At 38.4% G+C, this 23,818-nt stretch overlaps 1 protein-coding gene across 2 annotated transcripts in view; it reads left to right on the top strand.

Moving 5' to 3' along the window:
* The window catches only part of LOC100498117 (interleukin-12 receptor subunit beta-2), a 47,774-nt gene extending 25,390 nt beyond the window's left edge, over window positions 1–22,384 (top strand). For both annotated transcript variants that reach the window (XM_031900879.1, XM_031900878.1), the window contains exons 9-16: window positions 1,555–1,777; window positions 2,587–2,772; window positions 3,955–4,056; window positions 9,861–10,016; window positions 13,077–13,199; window positions 15,745–15,853; window positions 20,036–20,126; window positions 21,306–22,384. In XM_031900879.1, coding sequence (XP_031756739.1) covers window positions 1,555–1,777; window positions 2,587–2,772; window positions 3,955–4,056; window positions 9,861–10,016; window positions 13,077–13,199; window positions 15,745–15,853; window positions 20,036–20,126; window positions 21,306–21,920 — 1,605 coding nt within the window. In that variant the 3' untranslated portion in view covers window positions 21,921–22,384. The remainder of the gene's footprint in view (window positions 1–1,554; window positions 1,778–2,586; window positions 2,773–3,954; window positions 4,057–9,860; window positions 10,017–13,076; window positions 13,200–15,744; window positions 15,854–20,035; window positions 20,127–21,305) is intronic.
* The last annotated feature ends 1,434 nt before the right edge of the window (window positions 22,385–23,818 follow it).

Raw genomic sequence — 23,818 nt, 5'->3', positions numbered from 1 at the left:
CTGAATGATCGCTTGAACAGTGCTCCGTGGGATATTCAAGGCTTTGGAAATCTTTTTGTAGCCTAAACCTGCTTTAAATTTCTCAATAACTTTATCCCTGACCTGTCTGGTGTGTTCTTTGGACTTCATGGTGTTGTTGCTCCCAATATTCTCTTAGACAACCTCTGAGGCCGTCACAGAGCAGCTGTATTTGTACTGACATTAGATTACACACAGGTGCACTCTATTTAGTCATTAGCACTCATCAGGCAATGTCTACGGGCAACTGACTGCACTCAGACCAAAGGGGGCTGAATAATTACGCACACCCCACTTTGCAGTTATTTATTTGTAAAAAATGTTTGGAATCATTTATGATTTTCGTTCCACTTCTCACATGTACACCACTTTGTATTGGTATTTCACGTGGAATTCCAATAAAATTGATTCATGTTTGTGGCTGTAATGTGACAAAATGTGAAAAAGTTCAAGGGGGCCAAATACTTTTGCAAGCCACTGTATATGTGTGTGTGTGGTAAGGGTAAATTGGGGCCATAGACAAAAGTGTCTATTTTTAACCTGAGAATATTCAGCAGCATGTTAATAGGGCAGTGGTTTGTTAACTTTTTGATGTTAGGCTAATGCCACACGAGGCGTACGGCTGAAATTTTCGGCAAGCGGATAAACGCTTGCCGAAAAATCAGCCCTACGCCTGCTACTTGTGCCTGCACCCGAATGAATGGGATACGCTCGGGTGCAGGCACATGTAGCCGATATACGCAAGAAAACGCGAGACTTTGCATTTGCATTGAAAAAATCAGCCCTACGCCGCGTGTGGCATCAGCCTTATCCCTCCCTTTGCAGATTTTCAGCCACCTCAACCCCTAGTTAATATAAATGGTTATTATTTGCTGATCAGAATGTGATTCTAGATATAGGTTCTATATTGAAATATACTTTCAGCCCAAAAAGTGCATATGCTATAATTTTTGTATACTTTTATTTATAAACAGTATAAAACATATGTTTTGGATATAAATCCGCCGGGCTGCTAGTGCTGGATTGGGGTTTAAGCTGTGGCTCCTAAATAAAGATACATTCAGGCATACCTTGGAAGCCTATTGATAATCTGGTGCACAGTTTGTGACAAACCAAACCTGGCACACAAATAATATTTAGCATGGGGAAATCCCTGTGGTTTACCCGAAATCGAATGCTTGTGTGTTTGGTCTTGACACTATAAACAACAGGTTAAATTGCATCTGTGTGCTAGGTTTGGTTTGTCCTATAGCTTAGAGTCTATACCTTACCAATTTTGTCCCTGCTCTTGGCCAGCACCAGGTACAAAGCCCAATTCTAACAAGCATTATGTACAGGACTACCTTGTGCCCTGTGTTTCTTGGTGCTGCTTGACCATTCCAGTATGCAGTGCTGCCAGGCAAGTTTACTTTTCTGACTGTAAAAATTAACTCCAAATCATATTATGTTGGATCTGTATCTGATTTTGAAAAATAAAATTGAACGTGACAGTTGAATTGATTTTTGCATTTTGTTACAAATTATTTCCTATACCAGTCAATGGCCCCTGATGTTCCATGGAGAAAAGCCCTAGGGTATAAACTGTTCTTCAAAAATGGAAGCAAAGAGACTGTTATTGGGATCTGTAAAACGTCCCAGAGCCAATGCAAAACTATTGTACCAAAGGGAATAAAGGCCATCCTTGTTTCAGCCTACAATTCATATGGAGACTCTTGTCCAAGCTTGGTTAATGTTTTGCAAGATTCACAAGAAAGAGGTGGTATGTATTTATTAACTGCTAATTGGTGTTCAAGTCAACTTGATTGCTGTTGTTCATTTCTTATTTTCTTATTTGCCTATAATTATTGTTCGGCATGGCATAACTTTTAATAATTAATAAACAAAATATGTATGTTTCTTAAGAAACATATGTTCAATACTGGTGACCTGAGCACTTTCACTAGTTAGCATAGTTGTGGCATAGAGCAGCACTTTAAAGGTATAACAGTAGGTTACACTGAACATGGGTGGAAGAAGCAGAAAAACAGAAAACTCACTTCCACAAAAACCCTGGGCCCAAAGATTCCTGAAAATGTAGTCATTTAACTGCACATAAATAGCTAATAACAGTTAATTGTCTCCACAGCATTTAAATTGGTAATATAAATTTTGAAACCAGGCAATCATATTACTTCCCATCTGTTGTGCAACAAGTTAACTTCTTCCAAAACTGTGCAAAGCAAGCTCAAAAACTCCTAATTATATAAAGCTGACACTTTATTGACATTCCCTGAGAACTACACAGTCTACAAGTGAACTCAGAGGTGATTAGCCTGCAGTTCTGCCAGTTGCCCAGGTAATGGATGGTACACATGTCCTCCTCCATAGAGAGACAATCTCCATGTAGTTTTCTGCTACATGGCTGGAAAAAAGGAGAGTAGATGCCTGTTATAAATCATACAGCTTTTGGAACAAGAATAACATTTTTAAGGGAGGGACAGTATTAATAATCACTTGAGATATATGCAAATGAAACAGATACTCACTAAGCATATTTAAATTGCATTTTGTTTTTGCCTTATTGTCTAGTTTTCCCAGCACCACAAAATCTATCAGTCAGATCAGGAATTGGAATCCGAGTCCTATGGAATTTTCCAAAGGAGTCTGAAGCATCAGTTCTTTGGTTCATCCTGCAATGGGTCCTGCCCTGTAATGGAAAACAAGATATTTTATGGAATAAAATTCCAAGGGACCAAAGACATTTTGTCATTAAAGGTAAAATGCACTTAAACTTTTCCAGAATGTAAATTATATCTCTTTCAATCTACTTCACAAAATACTATATCAAGTACACTGTTTTAAAATCTACTAAACCTTCTAAAATATTGGCCACTTGTGTATTCACATACTTTATAGCTTTTTACACTAACAGTAAACTTCATTTGTATCTCTGACTTTCTGTGTATGGTGTTTGCTAGATGTCCCACATTTTCATTACATTGCTTCCATGGGATAACTTATATCTTCTGAACTTATATAAATAAAAATTGAGAAATCTGTCAGTTGTCTGACGGATCGCAAGTGATCACAAGTGGCTGGTCTGTCAGTTACCTGATGGATAGCAAGTGATCACAACTGGCTGGTCTGGGAAATTGAGGAGTCTGTCAGTTGTCTGACGGATCGCAAGTGATCACAAGTGATCACAAGTGGCTGGTCTGTCAGTTGTCTGACGGATTGCAAGTGATCACAAGTGGCTGGTCTGTCAGTTGTCTGATGGATCACAAGTGATCACAAGTGGCTGGGCTGTCAGTTATCAGGTACCATTATTAATGCAGCGCAGGCCTAGCAGCAGAGAATTCTTTATAGCCTATGTGACCCAGTGCCTAGCAGTTACTGACGGCTACTCGTGTTCAAGTTCATGGATGTAAGAGTATATATGTATATGTGTATATATATTTATATATGCTTTCAAGTTCTGGCCTGTACCCATTGAAGTGGAGACCCTGAAACACCATCAGAGGGTAGAGAGGGGCCCAAAGAGACCCATTGTCTATATTGTTGATATAGATATTGATATATAACTGGTTGGCCAGTTTTATACAGACTTTAAAAATAAAAAATAAATTTTATTTAACTGAGGGATCTGGCTGTAGAACAGTTAAGGCTGCCATATTATAATAACCTGCTCATTTGGTAAGCCATGGACCCAGATATGGACTGTAAGGTCTTCAGTAAATGTCCAATATATATGTAGCCTTCTCTTGCATAAATAGGGTGGGTCTAGTATTAGTATTGTTATATATCTCTCCAAGTATTTGGGCATAAGATGTGAGGCAGCCCACCTGTGCCTTAAACCATCCCTGAAAACAATCCTGCCAACTGAAAAATTGTATTTTCGTGCATTTTGTTTTATTATAAAAGATGCATTTGTTGATTTATCAATATCTTTTGTTGTAGATATTATAGATGCAGGAAGTGTAGTCAAAATTTCCCTATATGCAATCTATAGCAGCGGTTTCAGCAGACCTTGTGTTGGCTATGGGTTTTCAAAAGAATTAGGTAAGTGTTATTTCTAAATTATTTTTAGATTGTAAAATACATCTTGCATTGCTTACTGGTTGTTTTTTTATGTTTTCTTGTATTTTCAAATTATACACCCATTCAAAGTATACGCATGCCTTTGTAAGGCATAATTTGTCTTTATTGTGTTCATCCTAGCATAAAAAGAAGCTTGATTAAGGTGGAGAAAAACCCTTTAAACAAATAAAGTACTCTCTGAACTACTATCTGAGTATCATACTCTCTAATTACTATCTGAAGTACTCTTTTTTTCACAGTCACAGAGATTTTTATGATTTGAGAGTGCTCTCCAGAGGGCCCCCTGCTCCCATGTCTGCACCACAGCAGACCCCCAATGCTGCCCTAATTGCTGTACCTGTACAGTAGTACATCATGGTTGGTGAGGCTTGATGTCCATTTCCGAGTGGTTCCACAGTTGAAGTCAGGTCTTTATCAGCTTCAACTTTGCATGCTTCTGGCTTGAAAGGGCTGGAAGAAGGACATCGAGCAGTATGACATAGCCGCCACCATTCCACACTGTTTATTAACAGGTACAGCAAATGGGGCAGTATGGGGAGGGTCTGGACTGGTGCAGTTCGGGAGACTTCTGGAGGGGGCTAGGGTATATAAAGGTTTTCATTCTCCTTAAAGAGGAGGTCTAGGAATCAAAGGTCTAGGAATGTATTCTGTATTCAGGTGTCACTACTTTAAAGGAGAAGGAAAGGCAAAGTCACTTGGGGATGCCAAAATGTTAGACCCCAAGTGACTTAAATCGCCTACCTGGTGCCCCTGTTAGGAGAGAACAGCACTAGCCCGGGGTAGCTGCAGCATTTCCTCCTTCCAGCTTCGCGTGCGCACGCATGCGCAGTAAGTCGGCTTTTCACTCTATTGCGCATGCGCCGGTCGTGGCAGGAAGGAAACGAAGCAGGAAGGAGGAAGCGCTCGCTACAGGTACAGGCTGGTGCTGTTTTCTCCTAACAGGGGCACCAGCCGGGGGTACAATGTAAGCGAATAAAGTCACTTGGGGGTGCCTAACATTTTGGCACCCCCAAGTGACTTAGCCTTTCCTTGTCCTTTAAGCTGCTATGGTGCTGCTTATAATAACAATTTTTTTAGCTTTTACTGTTAATGTATCTGCTATCAAAAGCAGCATGTGTCTGCCCCTTTTCTATCCTTTGTAGTTTCAATTTTTGTAACAATGTAGCAGAAGCCAAGAGGTGCTGCTGTCATAAGGCGAATTTAGAAGCTCATCTTAGGCAGCAGCACCGTGCAAGTTACCAGGGACTGCAAAAAGCCACTCCTGGTCAATTAAAGAGCTGAAATTCCAATTATTTAGCCAGAATTTTGACTTTTCTAGTGCAGAGAGTGCTGCAGAAAAACCTTCTGAGGGGGCCCTCCTCACCCACCCCCCCCCTTCCCAGCACTCTCACGCCGCACTTTCCAGCCCCTATGACACCACTGTATTTAAAGGCAGGAGAGGTCCCAGGCAGGGGGAACTACGGTACAGATCCCAAAGTCTAGGCCCCATTAGACCCCGGACTGGGGGTTCTGCTGTATACATAGTTACACCACTGGCAAAGTGTATCTGACAAACAATCATAATTTGATGTATTTGGAATTAAAGACTTAAAAAAAAACTGTCCCACTTCTTCTCTTTCCCTAATATGAAACAAAGGGGTATGGTAGTATATTATGCAAAAGCATCACTGCACTATAAAAAGACAATCATTCTACATCATATATTTGGGTTAATGTTTTACTTTAAAGCTGGCACTGTTTTTTGCAGTAATATTAAAAGTTTTTGTCATGTTTAAATGGCTGACAGCTCTGCTTTGGAAACTCTGTGGTGAGACGAATTTGGCATGTCGAGACAGAGAGTCACAAAGCATTATTACTTTGGTGAAAGTATTCTCTTGTTTTCCTGTGTCAGGATGTGGCTGGTAGCAGTTGTATAAATTAACAGCATAAAAGAAAGTGATAACTTCCCCCACCTGCATTCTTTGTATATGTGTTGTTGTGTGGCCAAGACCAGTGGAAAAGATGTTTCCTGCTGTATCATTGCTCTGTCTTTATGTGTATAAAGGGCAACCCATTGCACCCACTGTTTAAAATGCATAAAAATGCACTATATGCCATAAACATACATTTGGACTTAACAGTTTACAAATGAATTTATTTTATGGAATCATGTAGTCATTTACTAGTGGAATACTTTACAAGTATATAGTTGTTATTTTGATATACTAATACTAATATTAGGACAAATAAGATGCAAACTGAAAACTCATCAGGCCCATTTATTGTTACAAGCTATTAGGCACTCATACCCTTTTAGGATGGTATGAAGGGGACTAGGGTGCACCCCTCTTAATGCATTAAAAATGCAACATCTTACCCACTATACTAAAATAAAATGTACTACCTTCCTCCCTTGCATTACTGATAATTGGACAGAAGAAAGAAACACTTGACCCACCTAGAAAAATGGCATTAAGTGCTTTAGATTTAATTGAAATTGAATCTAAACATGATTCATTTCATGTACAAGATTAAAGTATGGAAGGTATGCATAAGCGTGAAGCATAGACAGATTCTCAATTTTGCATGTTCTCCATGTCGATTTTAAGGCTATAAAAGGTTGATTGACCTAGTTAGTCATTTCTCATTTGTTTGACTGCTTTCAACTTTGTTTTACCTTTTAATTTTTCACTGTGATTGGATTTGTTTGTGCTGTAGTGTTAGCATATGGAACTGGGATAAGATTGTGTCCCCTGAATATGTTTTTACTCCACAATAACACCAATTTGACACCGGTAACATGAAGGATGACACCCAGAGGTCCTTTACGCTAGCCCATTATCAATATATATATGACATTAAGACATTCTGTGCATTAAGTTACCAAGATATGCCTTCCCCTTTAAGCAAAACAGGGATAATTTGTCCATATATTACAGTATACTTTAAGCTGGCCAACTACGTCAAAGTCATCCCCAGTCTGGGCAGTCCTACACTTACTTATCTGATTCATTAGGGGTTGTTCACCTTTGTATAACATTCAGAAATGTAAAAAGTTCATGTAAAAAAACAAGCTTTGCCATATAAATGTACAGTTGATGAGATATTCACCTTAGAATGGATCCCTTTGCTTAGCCTATACTTCACTATGGGCCCTCTCCTGGAGAGGGGGGGGGTCTGACCCCCCCAAAACACTACCACTGCAATTCCTTATAATACGGCAAACAAACTACTGGCAGTCTGCCTCTGAGCCTTCCTATCAAGGAGAGGTTATTTTGCGTATCCACTGCTTTTTCTGGTGGGGGGGGGGGGCAGCATGTGAGGAGAAATCTCCTGTCGCTTTTTGGGATCTGGTGTGTCAGCTAGCAAGGAGGGAGAATTCTGTTATCTGAAGGGGCTTACTTGAGAGATGAAAGGGAACATTTATTATTTTTTTGTGTTTGTGTTGGGGGGCATGTAAGGAGAGAGCTGCCTGTCACTGGCTTGAAGGAGGTGTAACACTTAAGGAATAGGAGGAGGCAGGGAACTGCTATGTGAGAATGTTATGTGAGGAAGGGAGCAGGGCTTTGTGGAGAGCTTGTATAGGAAGGTAAAGTCAGTGCAGTGTTGAAGGAGATCTGCAGGGAGGGTATGGTATGTGAGGAGGGAGAAGTAAGTCTTTTTTGTGTGTGTAATTGTTGGGTGGTGCTGGAGAATAGCCTGGTGTGGAGGGAAAATTCAGTCAGTTTTGGGCAGGGTGTATGTGGGCGAGCTAGCATGTCATTTTTCAATTTTGGGGGTGGGGGAGGATGCAAGTGGACAGGCTGTTATTTTCTGGAGGGAAATACGTCTTGAGAGAGTGTGCTCCTCATGGTTCTTGAGTATGCCTTTCAAAAATTTGTACAAATAAATGAGCAATACAAGCCCAATATCACCTTAGCAGAGTTTTCTTATTTCATCAACACTGATTATAGAGTTTGAAAGGACTCTGGAGAACTATTTTTTTCTTTTCACAAACAATGTGACTTCTGATAATTGTTTGAATATGAGGATTTTAAGCAATAACATTAAAAGGCAACTAGCAGAGAAAGTGCCCATTGGACAAACATGGATTTTTGGTGTTTGTCAGATTTATGTATATGAACAAATACCCTCTTTGTGTCCATTATTGCACAAGGAAAACTACCTATGCTAGTCTACATTAAAGTACCATGATCCTGGTAGTACCCAAGACTGACACCTTTTCTGTAAGATATACCAGCTCCCTTTTGTCTGTGATATTTCTCTCCTTTTAATATAATTACCAGACACAAAATACCAGCTACAGGGATTGTTACGGTTTTGTACAGTAGGGTGCTATTACATGTGGGCCTAAAGCAGAAGAATTCCTAGGGTACTGGCACACAGAGTGATTTGTTGCCCGCGGTAGTGCATATCTACTCTGGGCAACAAAGGTCACACAAAATTCCTTTTTCTTGCCTAACCTTCAGAGGAGCTTAATAGTAGGAAAAGAAGACAATTTTACTTTGATTAAGCTGGATTGCTGCATAATATACGTTAGGCAAGGGCAGGGCATTTTCATTTTGCAGGAGTCTTGTTGCAAGCGGAAGGGAAGATTTATGACAGGAATCAAATCTTCCTGTGTGTCTCCCTGTATTTGGGCTATATACCATAATATAAACCAAACTAAAATCATGAGTTATCATATTTTCTAATTAGAGAATGTTCACTCTTAGGGACCTTTCTGTGGATTATAAAGTAAATAATCCCAATTATGTCAAATTACCTTTCAGAGATTGTAGTATATGGGCAAATGTTATCAACTGTAGAGGAAGCAGATCTAGTGGCCCAGGCCCTCTACCATGGGGTCTGCTTCCTGTGTAGTTATGCCACTGCTCTAGACACGGCCTTAAATACAGTATGTCCTAGCAGCACTGATGCCAAGTAACAATTCCAAGCAGACAGAAAAAAGAAAGAAGGTCCATTCGTTGCACCACTCTCTAGCTGTCCAGATTCATGAAACTGAATAACTAGAGAAGCGGTGCAACAAATGGATCTTATTTTTTTTTTTTTCTATCAGTTTATAAATTTTATCCTGCATGCTGTCTTTAAGTTTGCCTTGCTGGAGCCGGGAGCACTCTCCTTCAACATATTGCTATATTACAATCCCAAGCAGTATTGAATAAAATATATGCCAAAACTTAAGAATGTCCCATTATCCCAGCAACACAGACTCACAGAGGTAGTTCACATAAACTTCTAATATGTTTGAATAGATGTTGAGTAGAATGTCCTATTCTAAGCAAGTTTTTACTGGTCTTCATTTTTACAGTCTTTGAATGATCTGCCTTCCTCTTTTGGCTCTTTGCAGCTTTGAAATAGGGATCAGTGAATCTGGCAATCAAAAAAAGTATTGCTCTGTGAGGCTACAATTACTTTTTATTACTTAACTTTCTATTCATCTTCCAGTCATTCAGATGACTGCTTGGTTGCAGTGTGTCAGATTCAAAATAGGCCACTTCCTTCCCTTCAGAAAACCGACCAGACAGACAGGAGAATGACAGATTTCAAAGGTATATAAACTAGCTTTTACAATGGTCTTTTTACTTTTTTGGAATATGGACTATGGATTTTCTAACACATTGAGAGCATTGTTGGTGGTTTAATAAGATTTGGACATTGAAGGTGAACAACCCCTTTAAGATTTCTACTGCTTCAATATACATTAAACAAAGGGACTAAGGTAATGTATTTGTGACCCCAAATCATGCTTTAAACTTTAAAACTGCTTATTTCTTTATACTTAGAACCTAAAGCCGGTCCAGATAAAATTATTAAAAAATCCACCGGAGACCAGACACTGATTCAGTGGGAAGAGATTCCTTTGTGTGATAGAAAAGGCTTCATTTCTGGCTACACACTGCATCTGACTGAAGATTCAAATGGAGAAACTACCAAATATGGTAAATACATATGAACAGAAATATTACATTATGAGAAGCCATAAGAATAATAAGGAAAACATGAGGGCTAACAGGATATGATTTTAGGATTGCCGCTATTAAATGTCACAATTTGAAACTCTAGCATTGTATTGGAGCTGGCGTCCTTAATATAAGAAGAATTATGTAATTAAGGGATGACCAACCTGTGACGCTTTTGTTGATCATTAGCTTCTAGGTTTCTGCTGCAGGTAGGATGCTTAGAGTTGAAGGCAGCAGGTTGGACATACCTGATGTATATATTGTCTGATGTACTAACAAATGTTAATATAATCTGTCCTTTGGTACTTTTATTAGCATTCTTCCCTAGCACTCTTGCGATAAGAAGGTGGACCCAGACTAAATGATTTCTGTGCTCTAAAACTGGCCCTGTAAGTATAACTCTGTTAGGGCAGTTCAAACATTTGTTGCAAGGCCTCAACAGACACTAATTCTAAATATCAGCATGTAATAAAATATTAAATGTGTTATTTTATGTTGTATATGTAATGTTATTTTATGAATAAATAGAAGAATTTCTGTGGAATGGTGTGCTGTTCCTGTTTATAGGTATTTACATATTTTGACATCAGCACCCATTTGTTAAACTGGTTTAGAGTGCGGACACACACCTTGACTATATATGTATATATATAGCTAGCAAAAAGAAGGAGACTTAAGGGCTAAAATAGGAAGCTGCTTAGTACATATTACTTTCAAATGGTGCACTATCTGTCCACAAGGTGGCAGTCTAATCAAATCAAATTGAAGGATTGTGGCTTTACGATAGAAAAATCGAGAAAGCCAGAGTGGTGATGTCAAAACTGCACCCCTTCAAAGACAGTGTTCTAACATTTTACATAACTACAGGCTGTTTTAGAATTCTGGGAGTTTTAGATCTTATATGTAAAGTTACAGGGTGGAAATCCCTAATGTATATTTTGCTGCAAACAGCATATTTTTGTTATTATCAAAACCTATTTTTAAAACACCAACATTTTCTGCAGTGTTTTAAAATAAATGGTGTATACATTAACATGCAAGAAAATATACAAAACACCCAAAACCAATACAAGGGGTAAAGAAGGGCCCTGCTCAAAAGAGCTTATGATCTGAAACTATACATGTTCATTCCAGCACTTGATTTTATTTAACCTACCTGGGTTGACCCAACTGAAACAAAGAACAGGCTGAAAATTAAGAAACATATAGTTATGCACACTTCTTTCATATGTGGATAGCCACTTCCTCTTATCTTTTTCTGCAACCAGGTATGCCTATTCCACTTCCTGCAGTGTACCTGCCACCAACCTGCTATTGCTGTTCTTATTGTGACAGTGTTGTGATCATAGGAACGGAGAAGAGAGTTTCTAAACATAAACAGAAATTGGAAAGTTGTCATGGAGAAATGCCTTACTTACAGATATTCAGGCTGTTAAACATCAAACATTTTAATACTGTCATTCCTAGTTTCACAGACACTGAATTGTAAGTCACCAAAAGTCTAGGTTTTGCTATATACCAGCCACAAAAAAATGAAATATTTCCCAGTGACAAGCAGACAAGCAGTATATGGGTTTCATCCGGTTCCTCCAGTTTCCTCTCATATATAAAGATAATTGGCTAATAATATCTCTTCTTCTAGTACCAACTAGAAGATCCATGGCTGCAAAGTTGATAAATTGTTGTAGTGAAGAGAGAAATTGCATTTAAGAGAGACAATGTCACAAAAATACAAATTTGCAAGATTGGATTACAGGAGTAAAAGTACTGGTAGGATAACATTTATTGCACATTAATGTGCACTCTAACAGCACTTTGCAGATATTAAGGCATATGGCATTTAGGCAATTTTCACCGCTGCTTCTGTGTCCCTGTGTCAAAAGCTCTAAAATTGATGGCCACATTAATTAACTCACTAAGGTCAAAGTGATAATGGGGCATGACTGAAACTGCTACATCCCAGTTAGATATATCAAAAAGATTCTATATTTTTCCTTTCTATTCACCCAAGTTTTAGCAGGACACTTAAAGAAGAACTAAAGCCTAACTAAAGAAGTAGTCTAGAAATGATGTACTTTATGTTTTGGGCTTCTGTACCAGCCCAAGGCAACCACAGCCCTTTAGCAGGGAAGATTTGTGCCTCCAAAGATGCCCCAGTAGCTCCTTCACTTATTTTCTGCTGATTCACTTCACCTGCTCTGTGCTGCTTCATTTACTGAGCTTAGGGACTGACTCAAAATATATTGTATATTTAGAATATAAATGTCATGATATAAGGCTAAAAAGTAAAAAATACTTTTATTGCTTGGCACGTATGAAACCAGTGCAATTAGTATCACAAAATAATAATCAGTCCTATAGCATCACCCTCTTTGACAGGCAAACCTAATTTTCTGCTTGATAATTTGCTACAACTCAAAAGATTAGCTTCTCAACAGATGCTCAGAGCACACTGAGCATATGGAGTGTCATTGACACTCCTAACACATTCCACATTGTGACAACTGAAGGCCTGGGTCATTATAACTATAGAGATGCTAAACCTTTAGGTTGGTATATAAACCTTTAAGTTCCATGGGATTGATGTGTTTGCCTCCTACTGAAGAACTACCGGCTACAACTTCTCAAAACAAGGCAAAAATAGTAAAAATGATTTGTCTTGCCCCCTGGCACTGTTTATAAGAACTCTACTAAATATTTAAATTTTTAATGAAATCCAGTAGGAGTGTTTTACCTCCAATATGGATTCATGCAGCTCAGGTATCATTAAGTACAAGGTACTGTTTTATTTTAGAGAAAAATATTAATTATTTGATTAAAATGGAGTCTACTGGAGATAGCCATGCTGTAATTCTGAGATTTCTGGATAAGGTACTTCAAACAACAGGGCAATGAGGGTAGTACTAGTGTTTTCTTTTGACCACAGTTACTCATTATCCAAATCTAAAGTTTTTATGCAGGAGACAGCAACAAATATCTGACTGTACAGCATCATATCACTATAGATGGCCTTTAACTACTATTGTGTTTGCTTGGCAGAATCAACAACAAAGGAATATACATTTGACCAGTTACATTCGGGAGCACTTTATACAGTTTGTCTAACTGCTTCAACAAAAGCTGGAGAAGGTCCTTGTGGAAAACATATATTACTTAAAAAGGGTAAATATTCACTGTGCATTACATCTCTTGGTATTTATTTCTGAATATCATTGTACCATAGTGTGGTCCAATAAGCTGTATTGGTTTATACACATTTTCAGTTCAAGCCCTCTTAAAGCTGTATCCATTGGTAAGGACTACTGTCCAGCCTTTGGTCATAGTTTGGTAACAATTTAAAAAAAATCTTCGAAAAAATATTAACCCCAAATCTCACCCTAACTGACCTTCAAGCTGGGCTTTCAAGAGTATCTAGGGCAGCAAATGGCCCTTCTCCCTAATTAGACTGCCACTGCTCCAAGACCACAGTTGGTACCATGTAATTAGGGAATGGAATGGTGATCTTTGGGGGCTATATGCACATGTATTTAGCAGTACATATCCTCTAGCCTTTGAATTAGGACCCTAAATCATAGGGTGGTGTATTAGGGTTTAACAGTGCAAAACAGGAATTGTTTCTAGTGCAACATGGTCTACTATAGTGTTGCTAGGTCAGAAACCAGATGCATAGCCCAAGATTCAGATTTGTGAAGGCAATGCCTCTGTTGGCCTCATATTGGCCCTTGCTTCCCTCTGTGAGGCAGATATTTTTAAACATTTTTTTACGCTTGATTGCACCCCTTGTGAACTTTGTCTATAATCAGAGACTTGTCCAAGAAAGAACAGTTTCCATTACTCCGTGTGCTGCAGGAATTAAAACTGATCTCTCAGTTGATAACTATAGGGAACAGTCTCAGTGCATAAAGCTGCTACATTTTTTTTTTTTGTCTTCTGAAGCACTGTAAATTGAATTCACATTAGATATGGGGTCATTGTGACATTTGAAAACAAAATAGATGTTTGAATCAGACTACATATATGTTTCATACAGCCCCTGTGCTCTCCTCTTGTATATGTTTGTAAAGACACATAAGTTTGGCTCCTATTTATGACAACTGTAAACCATAGAATATCCCTACAAGAAAGCAGTAAATATCCAAGGGCACACTAAACAAGGTTATATAATTCACTGAATTTCATTTACTAAATGGAAACATTTAGGGGCACATTTACTAAGCAAGTTTGAATAAAAGTTGTTTTTTTTTTTACCAGTACTCGGGTTTGTCCCCGATATTTTTTCCAAAAAATTAGATTTTTTTTTTCCTAAAATATCTCCCATAATTTGTGATTTATTAATGTTTAGTTAAATTTTTTTGGCAAAAAAAAGTTTGGCAGGTTTGATCTGTCGAGTACCATTGAATCCTATGGAGGCTTAGAATAGTAGATGAATAGTCAGTGACAGCCTGTCCTTGACATTTTTAAGGGGATGTTAATCCCATCATTGTTTCTATTTCACCCATTTTCAAGGGGAAGTTAACCCCATCATTGTTTCTATTTCACCCATTTTCAAGGGGAAGTTAACCCCATCATTGTTTCTGTTTCACCCAGTTTTAAGTGAAACATTAATATTTTTATTGTTTTCCGAATAATGAGCACCAGTGCTCCTAATATGGCTGCTGGAGCAATTCCTATTTAGAAAAAATATAAAAGGATTCATGAAAACGAACCTCTGTTTTAAGGTGAATAATTTGTGATTTTCCAGTGGGAACTTGACATTTTAATACGACTGATAAAAGCATTATCATAACATTTTATAAATACAATAATGATTGAGTTTAATTCTAATGTATACCATATTAAGTTTATATGACTTTGTAGGCCCGAAAAGAATGAATTTTAGTAAATCAGCCCCTTAATCTCAGGTTTTTTTTCTCCTGTTTTATGGTAAAAAAAAATGACATCAGGTAAAATTACAGATTTATCAAGGGGCAGAGCTTGATGCATAAAACTCACCCACTCTCTATTCATTCCTATTGGATGTTTAGAAGCATATTTATCAAACGGTGAGCTCTAACTTTTACCCATTGATAAATAAGCTTCTAAAAATCACATATGACTGAATAGAATGTGGGTGAGTTTCTATGTATTAAGTTCTAAACTCACTTTTTGATAAATCTGCCCCTAGATGTGCAACATTACCTTCAGGTAAATCTCTTACCTAGTTTAAAAGTAAAGACACAAGAACATAATAAGTTGAGATCTGGTAAAAAATTTCAACTTAAAGCAGGAGATACATTTATCTTTATTATATCTATCCAACTGAATTTAAAAAACTATTTATCATCAAGCAAAAGGGGTTAGAAAAATACCTATAGTAGCAGAGAGTGGCAAATTAAGCCACTGAAACAGATCCTACTTGGTTTATAAGAGTTATACCTAAACAGTGTACTCAGTTAAAGTAATATATTAGGATCACAGCCCACTGTAACATTAACTCCAAACATTCAAAGTGAAAACGAAGAAATGAGGGATTAGTAACCGTAGCAATGGTGACTTTTAAACTAATTTTCTTTTTTTAGCTATAGACAAAATGGCTACTTTGATTTTCTTAGGCTAATAAAAACTCAGGAAATAAATATACTGCAGCTGAGAGAGATTTTGCTTGAACATATATTTACAATTTTAGCCTTGAAGGTCACCTTACAAATGTAAACCTTTTGTTTTCTAGATAAAAGTCTGTATGATTATACAAAGCTCTTAGTGGGAATAAGTTTTGGTGTTATGATCTTGTCAGCTTTTACTTTGACTTTACTGTGCAAAAAGTCAATACAAGCTAGGTATGTATTATTTTTACTATACTTTTTTTGTAGTAGTAGTGGCACTGAGGGTAAATGTAAAGGAAAACTGAGAAGTAGAACTGCACAAGGCTTGGTCCATTAACACTGGACCACAACACTTCATTCATTTTATATCCCACTGCAGTGCACAGGTCACAATCATCAGAGCTTCTAATACATTTTAATGATCAGAAACACAAATTCTGCACCTGAGGCTGTTATTAGCATGTAACACTATTGGGCAATGTTTCCTCTAAATATCCAGCACACAAAACAAATTATAGTGCCACAATAATTTTTGTGTGAAAACACGTTATTTTAAACTATTCCTGATCCACCCACTTTTTTGGTTGTGTGCATAAAAGAAAAAAAAAAAAATAGAGGGTAATGTTGCTATTGGGGTAATATAAATAAAGTGCAAGTATGCCCAGGTCTAGAATCCCATAGCAACCAATGCAAATGCAGCTTTTAATCTGTTTGGTTTCTAGACCAGGGTAAATTTTGTACCACTTTGTAGTAGGCTAGTAACATAATCTTAGCATAAGAAGTAATTATTAGTGTGTTCTACATTTATTCATAGTGGAAACAGTCATGGTTGGGGTTGTTTTTTCTGAGACATTATAGATAGTGATGATTCGCTGTGAAATTTCGCATTTCGCCATTGGCAAATATTTTGACGAAATGGGCCAAAAATTTTGCCCCAAAAAATTGTAGTGTAAAGAAAAAGTTGCAGCTGCATCAAATACATCATGGTTGCTTCAAAAAGTCTTGGTCGCATCAAGAAAGTCACACCCATCAAAAAAGCAGCTTTTTGCAACTTTTTCTGCAGCTTTGCAAATTTTATGGTGAAACAGGACAAATTTACTCATCACTAATTATAGACAGATAGTGGGGCATCTTTTTTCCCCATTTAGTTTTGAGGAACAGAACTTGCATTTGAAGCAGAGTAGAGGGTTCTCCACATTGAGTGCAGTGAGGTTGTGGAATGCCCTTCTGGCCCTTATGATAGCAAATTCTAAGAGTGGCTTGGATAACTTCTTGAAAAGTACTTGAAAAAGCATAATATCAAGGAGCAGCGGGAGACCGGCAGGCATCCCTACCTTCAGACGTGCCGGTCTCCTCTGGTACAGAGCTCTCCTGCACGCACGCTTCTTCATCACGCTCTGGCATGTACTGGGAAGCGCGGACATGTGCAATAGGGTTGGCGCCTCGCTTTTGCTGCCAAATTCAACCGTTAAAAGCGCTACACTGCTTATTTTCCTTGCCTAAGCTGGTCCTGAGTTCCCGGTTTCTAGCTAAGCTCCTTTTGTGTCTGATTTACTGGTTTTTGACTCCTTGCCTGACTTCTGGTTTACCATCCTCTGCTGCCTGCCACTGACCAGGGCCGCCATCAGGGGGGCACAGGGGGTACGATCGTACCGGGCCCAAGCTTTAAAGGGGGCCCGGCCGCGCTAGAGTTTCCTTAGCTCGGGCCCCCTTTCATCAAGCCCGGGCCCTGTCTTTAGCTGTATCCTCCTCTATGTGCCGCGGCACTCTGCCGCATCTCCGCTTTTATAAGGTTGCACCCGTACGTACTGACGTCACACGCACGGGCCGCAACCTTATAAAAGCACAGAAGTAGCAGCGAGCCGCGGCACATAGAGGAGGACATCACCGGAGGTGGGGGCCGGGAAGGAGGGAAATGGAAGGTGCTTGGGGGCCTTGGGAGGTGAGCTGGAGGATACTTGGGGCCCTGGGAGGTGAGCTGAAGGATACTTGGGGGCCCTGGGAGGTGAGCTGAAGGATACTTGGGGGCCCTGGGGGTGAGCTGAAGGATACTTGGGGGCCCTGGGAGGTGAGCTGAAGGATACTTGGGGGCCCTGGGAGGTGAGCTGAAGGATACATGGGGGCCCTGGGAGGTGAGCTGAAGGATACTTGGGGGCCCTGGGGGGTGAGCTGAAGGATACTTGGGGGCCCTGGGGGGTGAGCTGAAGGATGCTGTGGGGGAGCTGGAGGATGCTTGGAGGGGCCTGGAGGGAAGCAGGAGGATGCTTGGGTGGCCTTGGAAGAAACAGGAGGACGCTGGGGGGGAGCCGAAGGATGCGGAAGGAAGCAGCGGAGAGCAGGCCATAGTATGAGTAATTTGGGGGAGGACAACCAATGTTTTAGGGGGCCCTGGGCTGGCTAGCAATGATTTAGGGGGTACCTGCCCTGGCACCAATGCAAAATGTAACCCCTGGCCACCAATGTTTTAGGGGGGCCCTGGCTACCAATGTCTGTATGTCTTTTGTATTGATGGGAGGGGTCACTGGGGGAGGGGCCATTGGGAGTGTGGGAGGAGGGGCCCCGAAAATCTTGTTGTGAGGGGCCCCGTGGTTTCTGATGGCGGCCCTGCCACTGACCATTGCCTGATCTTGACATTGATTCCATCTGATCCCTTCTGTCCCGCTTTTTTGGAGGATAACCTTGACCGTGAGTAGGATCCCTGTCTATCCCGCCCCAGAAAGCCCAAAAGGGCATCGGTGAACACCGGGGTTGGCAGGGCTCTCCTGCCTCACCTAAGAGATTATTCCTGGCAGTTTTTGGGCTCCTAAGCATACAGTTCGTAACACTTACCACATGTAGGTTGAAACAGTGCAAACAGTGCAGGGAGTTTATCAAAACATATCAGGATCAATAAGAGCAACAGTGTTTGTTTGGACAGGCTCAGGCTTAGTTTACAAATATGTTTACTAATATTCCTAAGAATAAACAAAGTAACTGGCATATAGTAGCCACTATAGGTCAGGCTTCTTAAAGTTAAGATGAGAAAAATAATTGGTTGTACTATAACTCTCAGCCCCATTAGCATCAAAACATTTATAGAAATTGACGCAACATATTTAGGGGAGAGGGGCATAATCCCCAGAGCATGGCCTGTGCAACCACAAACAAAATTTGGAGTGAAAAAATTGGTTAAATATGAACCCTGGCAGATCGTCAGGCCATTAATCAAAAAAACAAACAGAAAGTGCTGTATTTAGAGTAGTTTTTCATTACCCACCAATGCAGTCAAGGCACAAATCTCTCACTATGTCTGGCTCTGTCCTAGAAATATCCTGCCCTGTTTTTTACCTGAGGAAGATCACGATGATGTGATTGAAACAAAGGAATTTCTTTTGTTTGTTTATTAAAATCAATTACTCCCACTGAGCCTGCTGAGTATGGTACTTTTTTGTTTCTATCTATCTATCTTCTATTTTTCTATCTATATAGTGAATAATGTACCCCCTATTGTAAAATATAAGGACAAAGGAGCTCCATGACCATATAACTTATACTTGTCATGGAACTTCGAGGTGACTTCTGATATACTATTTTACACCAGGGAGTACTTAATTTATTATAATACACAATTTTCTGTGTATCATGTGATAAAAATGATATCAGTAAGCACTGATTATAACTAATGACATCATAAAATACTTTTTTCTAGGATATCAGTTACAGGATTTTTATGTCTCTTTTGTATTATATTTATATAAACTACAGGATGGTAATATCCCTACGGGCCAAAATGTAAATTCTTATAAATGCAAAATAGAGCCTTTATAATGACACGCTTGCTGCTCTCTGCAAATCTGAGCATAGCACTGGTAAGTGTAAGGCACGCAGTTAGTACAGTGTTCCATTGTAGGCTTTGTTCTTTTAAATGAGCAAATAAAATTGGATTTTAATTGACTCCTGTGGATGGTCCTGGTGTAGATATTTTTTTATGTACAGTGCTCCATTTTAGCCTTCTGGTAGTATCTGACGCCCATGCTTCCTATGCAAGTTAGGGGGTGGGTTGCATTTCTGCCTTCCCCTGCCTGCTCCTCATGAATACAGTGGTGCCAAACCCTTTTTCAAAGCAGGTCCAAGGTGTGTCTCCAAATTAAATCCATGACTTTATACAATGTGACAAGGTGTGTTTCCCGTGCTTGCTTTATATTTCATGATTTTATACATCTGTATATGCAAATGAGGGTTCAGATTTAGTTCAGGATGCAGCTAAACCCAAAAACAGATGATTTGGTACATCCCTACAAAAACCATTTCTGCCCTTCCCTGAATTTTGGAAATTAGACCTTATATGTTACAAAAAGAAAAACTTACTGACTATAGTTATTTCTGTATTGCTTAACTTTTCTATACTGTCCTGACCTTTTTTCCATTTTTATTTAGACTAAAAAGAGTTTTAGTACCCTTAACCCCGAATTTTCTTCATGAAAAATGTCCTCATATTGAAAAGAGCACAGCGTTACAGTCTTTACAGGTAATCTTTGTGCAAAAATGTATTACAATTTATTTGCATTATTATGAGGTCAAAGCAGTTTAGGGGTCAATGTAATGTTGCAAATAAATGTTCATTTATTAAGAAGAACCTATCAGCAGTATCCCACTGCAGCTTTGCCTGTATTTTTGTGGGGAAACCAACACACAACTGACTTTAATCTGACTTTAATCTCTTAAACAAGAACCTAGACTTTTCTTATATTTTTCCTAAATTCTGAAACAGTCATACTTGTTTTAATCAATAGATTTAGATGCCCCATGATTGTATATGTAGCATACAAGACAAACAAAATGCCAGCTTTTATGAATGAAAAGAACAAAGCAAAGGAACTGTATTCTGTTAACTACAATGTACATGATTATCATAAGCATGCGGCATACACTTCATCGTCACCAATACTATACACTCTTTCTACAAATATATCTTTACAATTAGCTTCTTCTGTAATCTAAAAACCATTAACTGCAAAGGTTATAACATCAGTTCCTCTATATGCACATAATCCTCTTCTACTTCTGTACATTTTTCCATGACCAAAATCCTCAGTTTTTTACATATGAATATAACTGGCCTTCAGTCCCTCCTCCATAAACGCCACATCCTTTTTCCAACTTTGCCCTGCTGATGTTCCTTCCAAGCTTTTCTTCAACTTTGCTGTTTTTTTACCAATATCCTTTTCCCCATAGGCACAAAGTTTGCCCATGTTCAGTAACCCACATTAATTTTATCACATGCCCATTAAATGCTACATATTGATTGACTGCTACAGGGGACTAGCTCTGTGACAAACATTGATCCCTTTATTATGTAATCTCATTGGTCTTTAGCACCTGTACTTTATTTTATATTGCGGCCCATTATCCAGCTGCACTTTTGCAGCTTTAAATCCCATGCCTTTACCTTGACCCCTAACACCTTCTCATTCTATGCCGCATTTATTCTACACTCTCTTCATTTAGAAAATGTGAAAAGTTACCCAGCTGTCCAGTGCTTAAAACAGATTTTCATGTAAACCAGACTCTAACAAGTAATGCCATAAAGTTTGCTACAGGTCATGTAACCCATGGTAGTGATGTGCAGGCCGGCCCAGTAGAGTAAAACCTTATTTGGCTTTATTTTTTTATTGACTTTATTTTTTACTTGTGTCGTTGATTTTAGGGAACTATGGATGTCTCCAAGCCATGCTTTATCAATTCTTACTATGACCCTGATATTACTGAAGTGGAAGAGAGTGAAGAAGAATCCTTTATTAACCCCGACACATCTACAGAATATAGCAGTGTGGTAAAGAATAATGAGGTTATCACCCTGGACAAACCATTTTTAGAGACTATTGGTACTAATAGTCATGTTGCAGAGCGAATGTTGGGCTACATGCCACAAACTGCACAAAGAAATGTTTCCAGGAGAGATTCCTACTGTAGCCCTGCACAAATGCTAAATATTCAGTTAGCTGCTTTGGATGCAGTGACTGCAAGGAATAACACTTCTACATTTAGTAATTTATTTGCTGAGAAATGTGGCACAGAGAGGGTGCCAACTGTTTCCCCAGATTCACACTCTCTTAAAAATAGCAATATTGTGGATATACAGTTCTTGAAAGCCCTTCCTAATGCTTCTTTGGAAAACAGCATAGAAAGACAATCATCTGGGAATATAATGGAAGGTAATACCTTTCCTGGGAATGAAACAACATGCTGCTTAACTACTACAGATGCTGATTATTCAGTCACAAAGACTTATTTTCCACAGGTGTTTGCAAGAGAAACATGACAGTGTGTGTTCTGTGACTGTCTGCTTTATATGCCGTGTAAAGTTCACTTAATGAATTCACACTTAGCTGGGAAGGAGATTAGAATAGAGTTAAAGGGATATTGTTATCACATCATATCCCTATATCTTCATAATACCAGTCAGTTGTACTTTGCACACAATATAAAAACTTTATATATTTTGAGAGGGAATGAATGGGGTGTGGAGAATACAATTCATCCCAATGTAAGTAGCAGCCAAAATGGCACCTTCCTAAGAAAAGAGAAGCATTACCAGTTCACATTAACTCTAAGATATTAAACAAGTTGACTTTGTGTATGTTTGAAGCAAACTCCTGGCGAGATGGCAGGTTCTCTTAAGCACTAAAGTAACTTGGATTTCTACATGTAAATAGTATGCACATATGTTTTGTGGCTATCATATCATGATATGGTCGCATAGGATTAAATAAAATACTTTAGTGTTTGAACAAACTGCATTGCGTATTCTTTCCAAAGACTCCCTAACAGGGTTTCCAAAACATGAACGTTTGATATTTGCAAAAAAAATCGAAAAACTCCAATGTAAAACTTCAACTTCATCTAAATACTTATGAGTATTATCCTCCATTGGATAACCTCATTTGAGTTTTTAAAATGTTTTACATTTTTTGAGTGTGTAGACCCAGAGATGATGAGAAAAATATGAATTCAAAGCATTAAAGTTTAGTAAAATTTTGAGTTTATTTGAATTGAAAAAAACGGAGGGGGTAATTTATCAATGTTCGAATTCAGATTTTTTCCATGATTCGCATTTTTTTGCACTACAACTACAATATTTGAATTAAGGTTCAAAAACTGAAATGTTCGATATTTATTAAATGCCAAAAATCCAACAATATGAATGTAAAACATTGACATCTAAAAGCTTGCAAGTTTATGTAGATGTCAATGGGGGTTGTTCTGGGCAAAATCAAGCCAGTTTTTTCAATTAGAAATTTTTCTCATTTTCAAGTTTTTTCGAGTTTGTAAACTCACAATGTCGAGATATTCATTTAAGTTTTTTTATTTGATTTTTTCATATTTGATTTTTTTTAAATAAGTAAGCAAACATTTGAGTTTTTTTTAAACTGCAAGTTTATTCAAAGAAGTAAAAGACTAACATTCACAAACTAGAAAACTGATCAATAAACCCATAAAATTCACAAATTTGATAAATAACAGTTTTTCTGTAATGATGCAATTAACTGTGTGTGTCCCCCCAGGAACCACATAGCATTATTTCAGGTTGGAAATAGCCATGTAAAATAAAAACCAAGGCACATTATCTCAAAATATCACTGTCTGAGATGTACTTTGTACAGTAAAGTGTCCCTTAAACCTTTCACATTTACTCCAGAATACTACACCATGACTTCTATGAGTTCTAAACAAGAATCAGTTACTGACTGCTGTTGCATATTTACTTTTATCATTTGTTTAGAAAGGTTTCTCTGTGTATTTGGCTTTATTGCTGCTTGCAGCCACTGCTCATATTGAGCATACTTTCTGCAGAGTATTGCACATTTCTTGAAGCTGAGATATTTTTTGCTGATTGATACATCTTTGATGAGAATTCAGCCAGTGCAATATTACTGGAAACAAGTGCATTTAAAGGAACTAGGAACCAAAACTGAATAGGTAACACAATGACATCTGTGGTTAAAGGGACATTTTGTATAGAAACAGAAATCTTTATGCACTTACGTGACAGATGGGCTAAACTTGGTGACATTTTTGCAATGCAGGAAGGAAGTGAAACACCTACCATGTAGGTGCAGAAACAAACAAATGTGAAATGATGGGCTGGGCTCAGCAACTTCAACTCCACAACCAACACTCAAGGCATTGTGCCCTCCCCATATGTCTGTATCTAAACAT

Source organism: Xenopus tropicalis, chromosome 4 (genome assembly GCF_000004195.4).
Source record: "Xenopus tropicalis strain Nigerian chromosome 4, UCB_Xtro_10.0, whole genome shotgun sequence".
In the NCBI taxonomy this organism is placed as follows: Eukaryota; Metazoa; Chordata; class Amphibia; order Anura; family Pipidae; genus Xenopus; species Xenopus tropicalis.
Note: the sequence above shows the minus strand (reverse complement) of the source record. Positions and strands in the feature narration are given on the sequence as shown.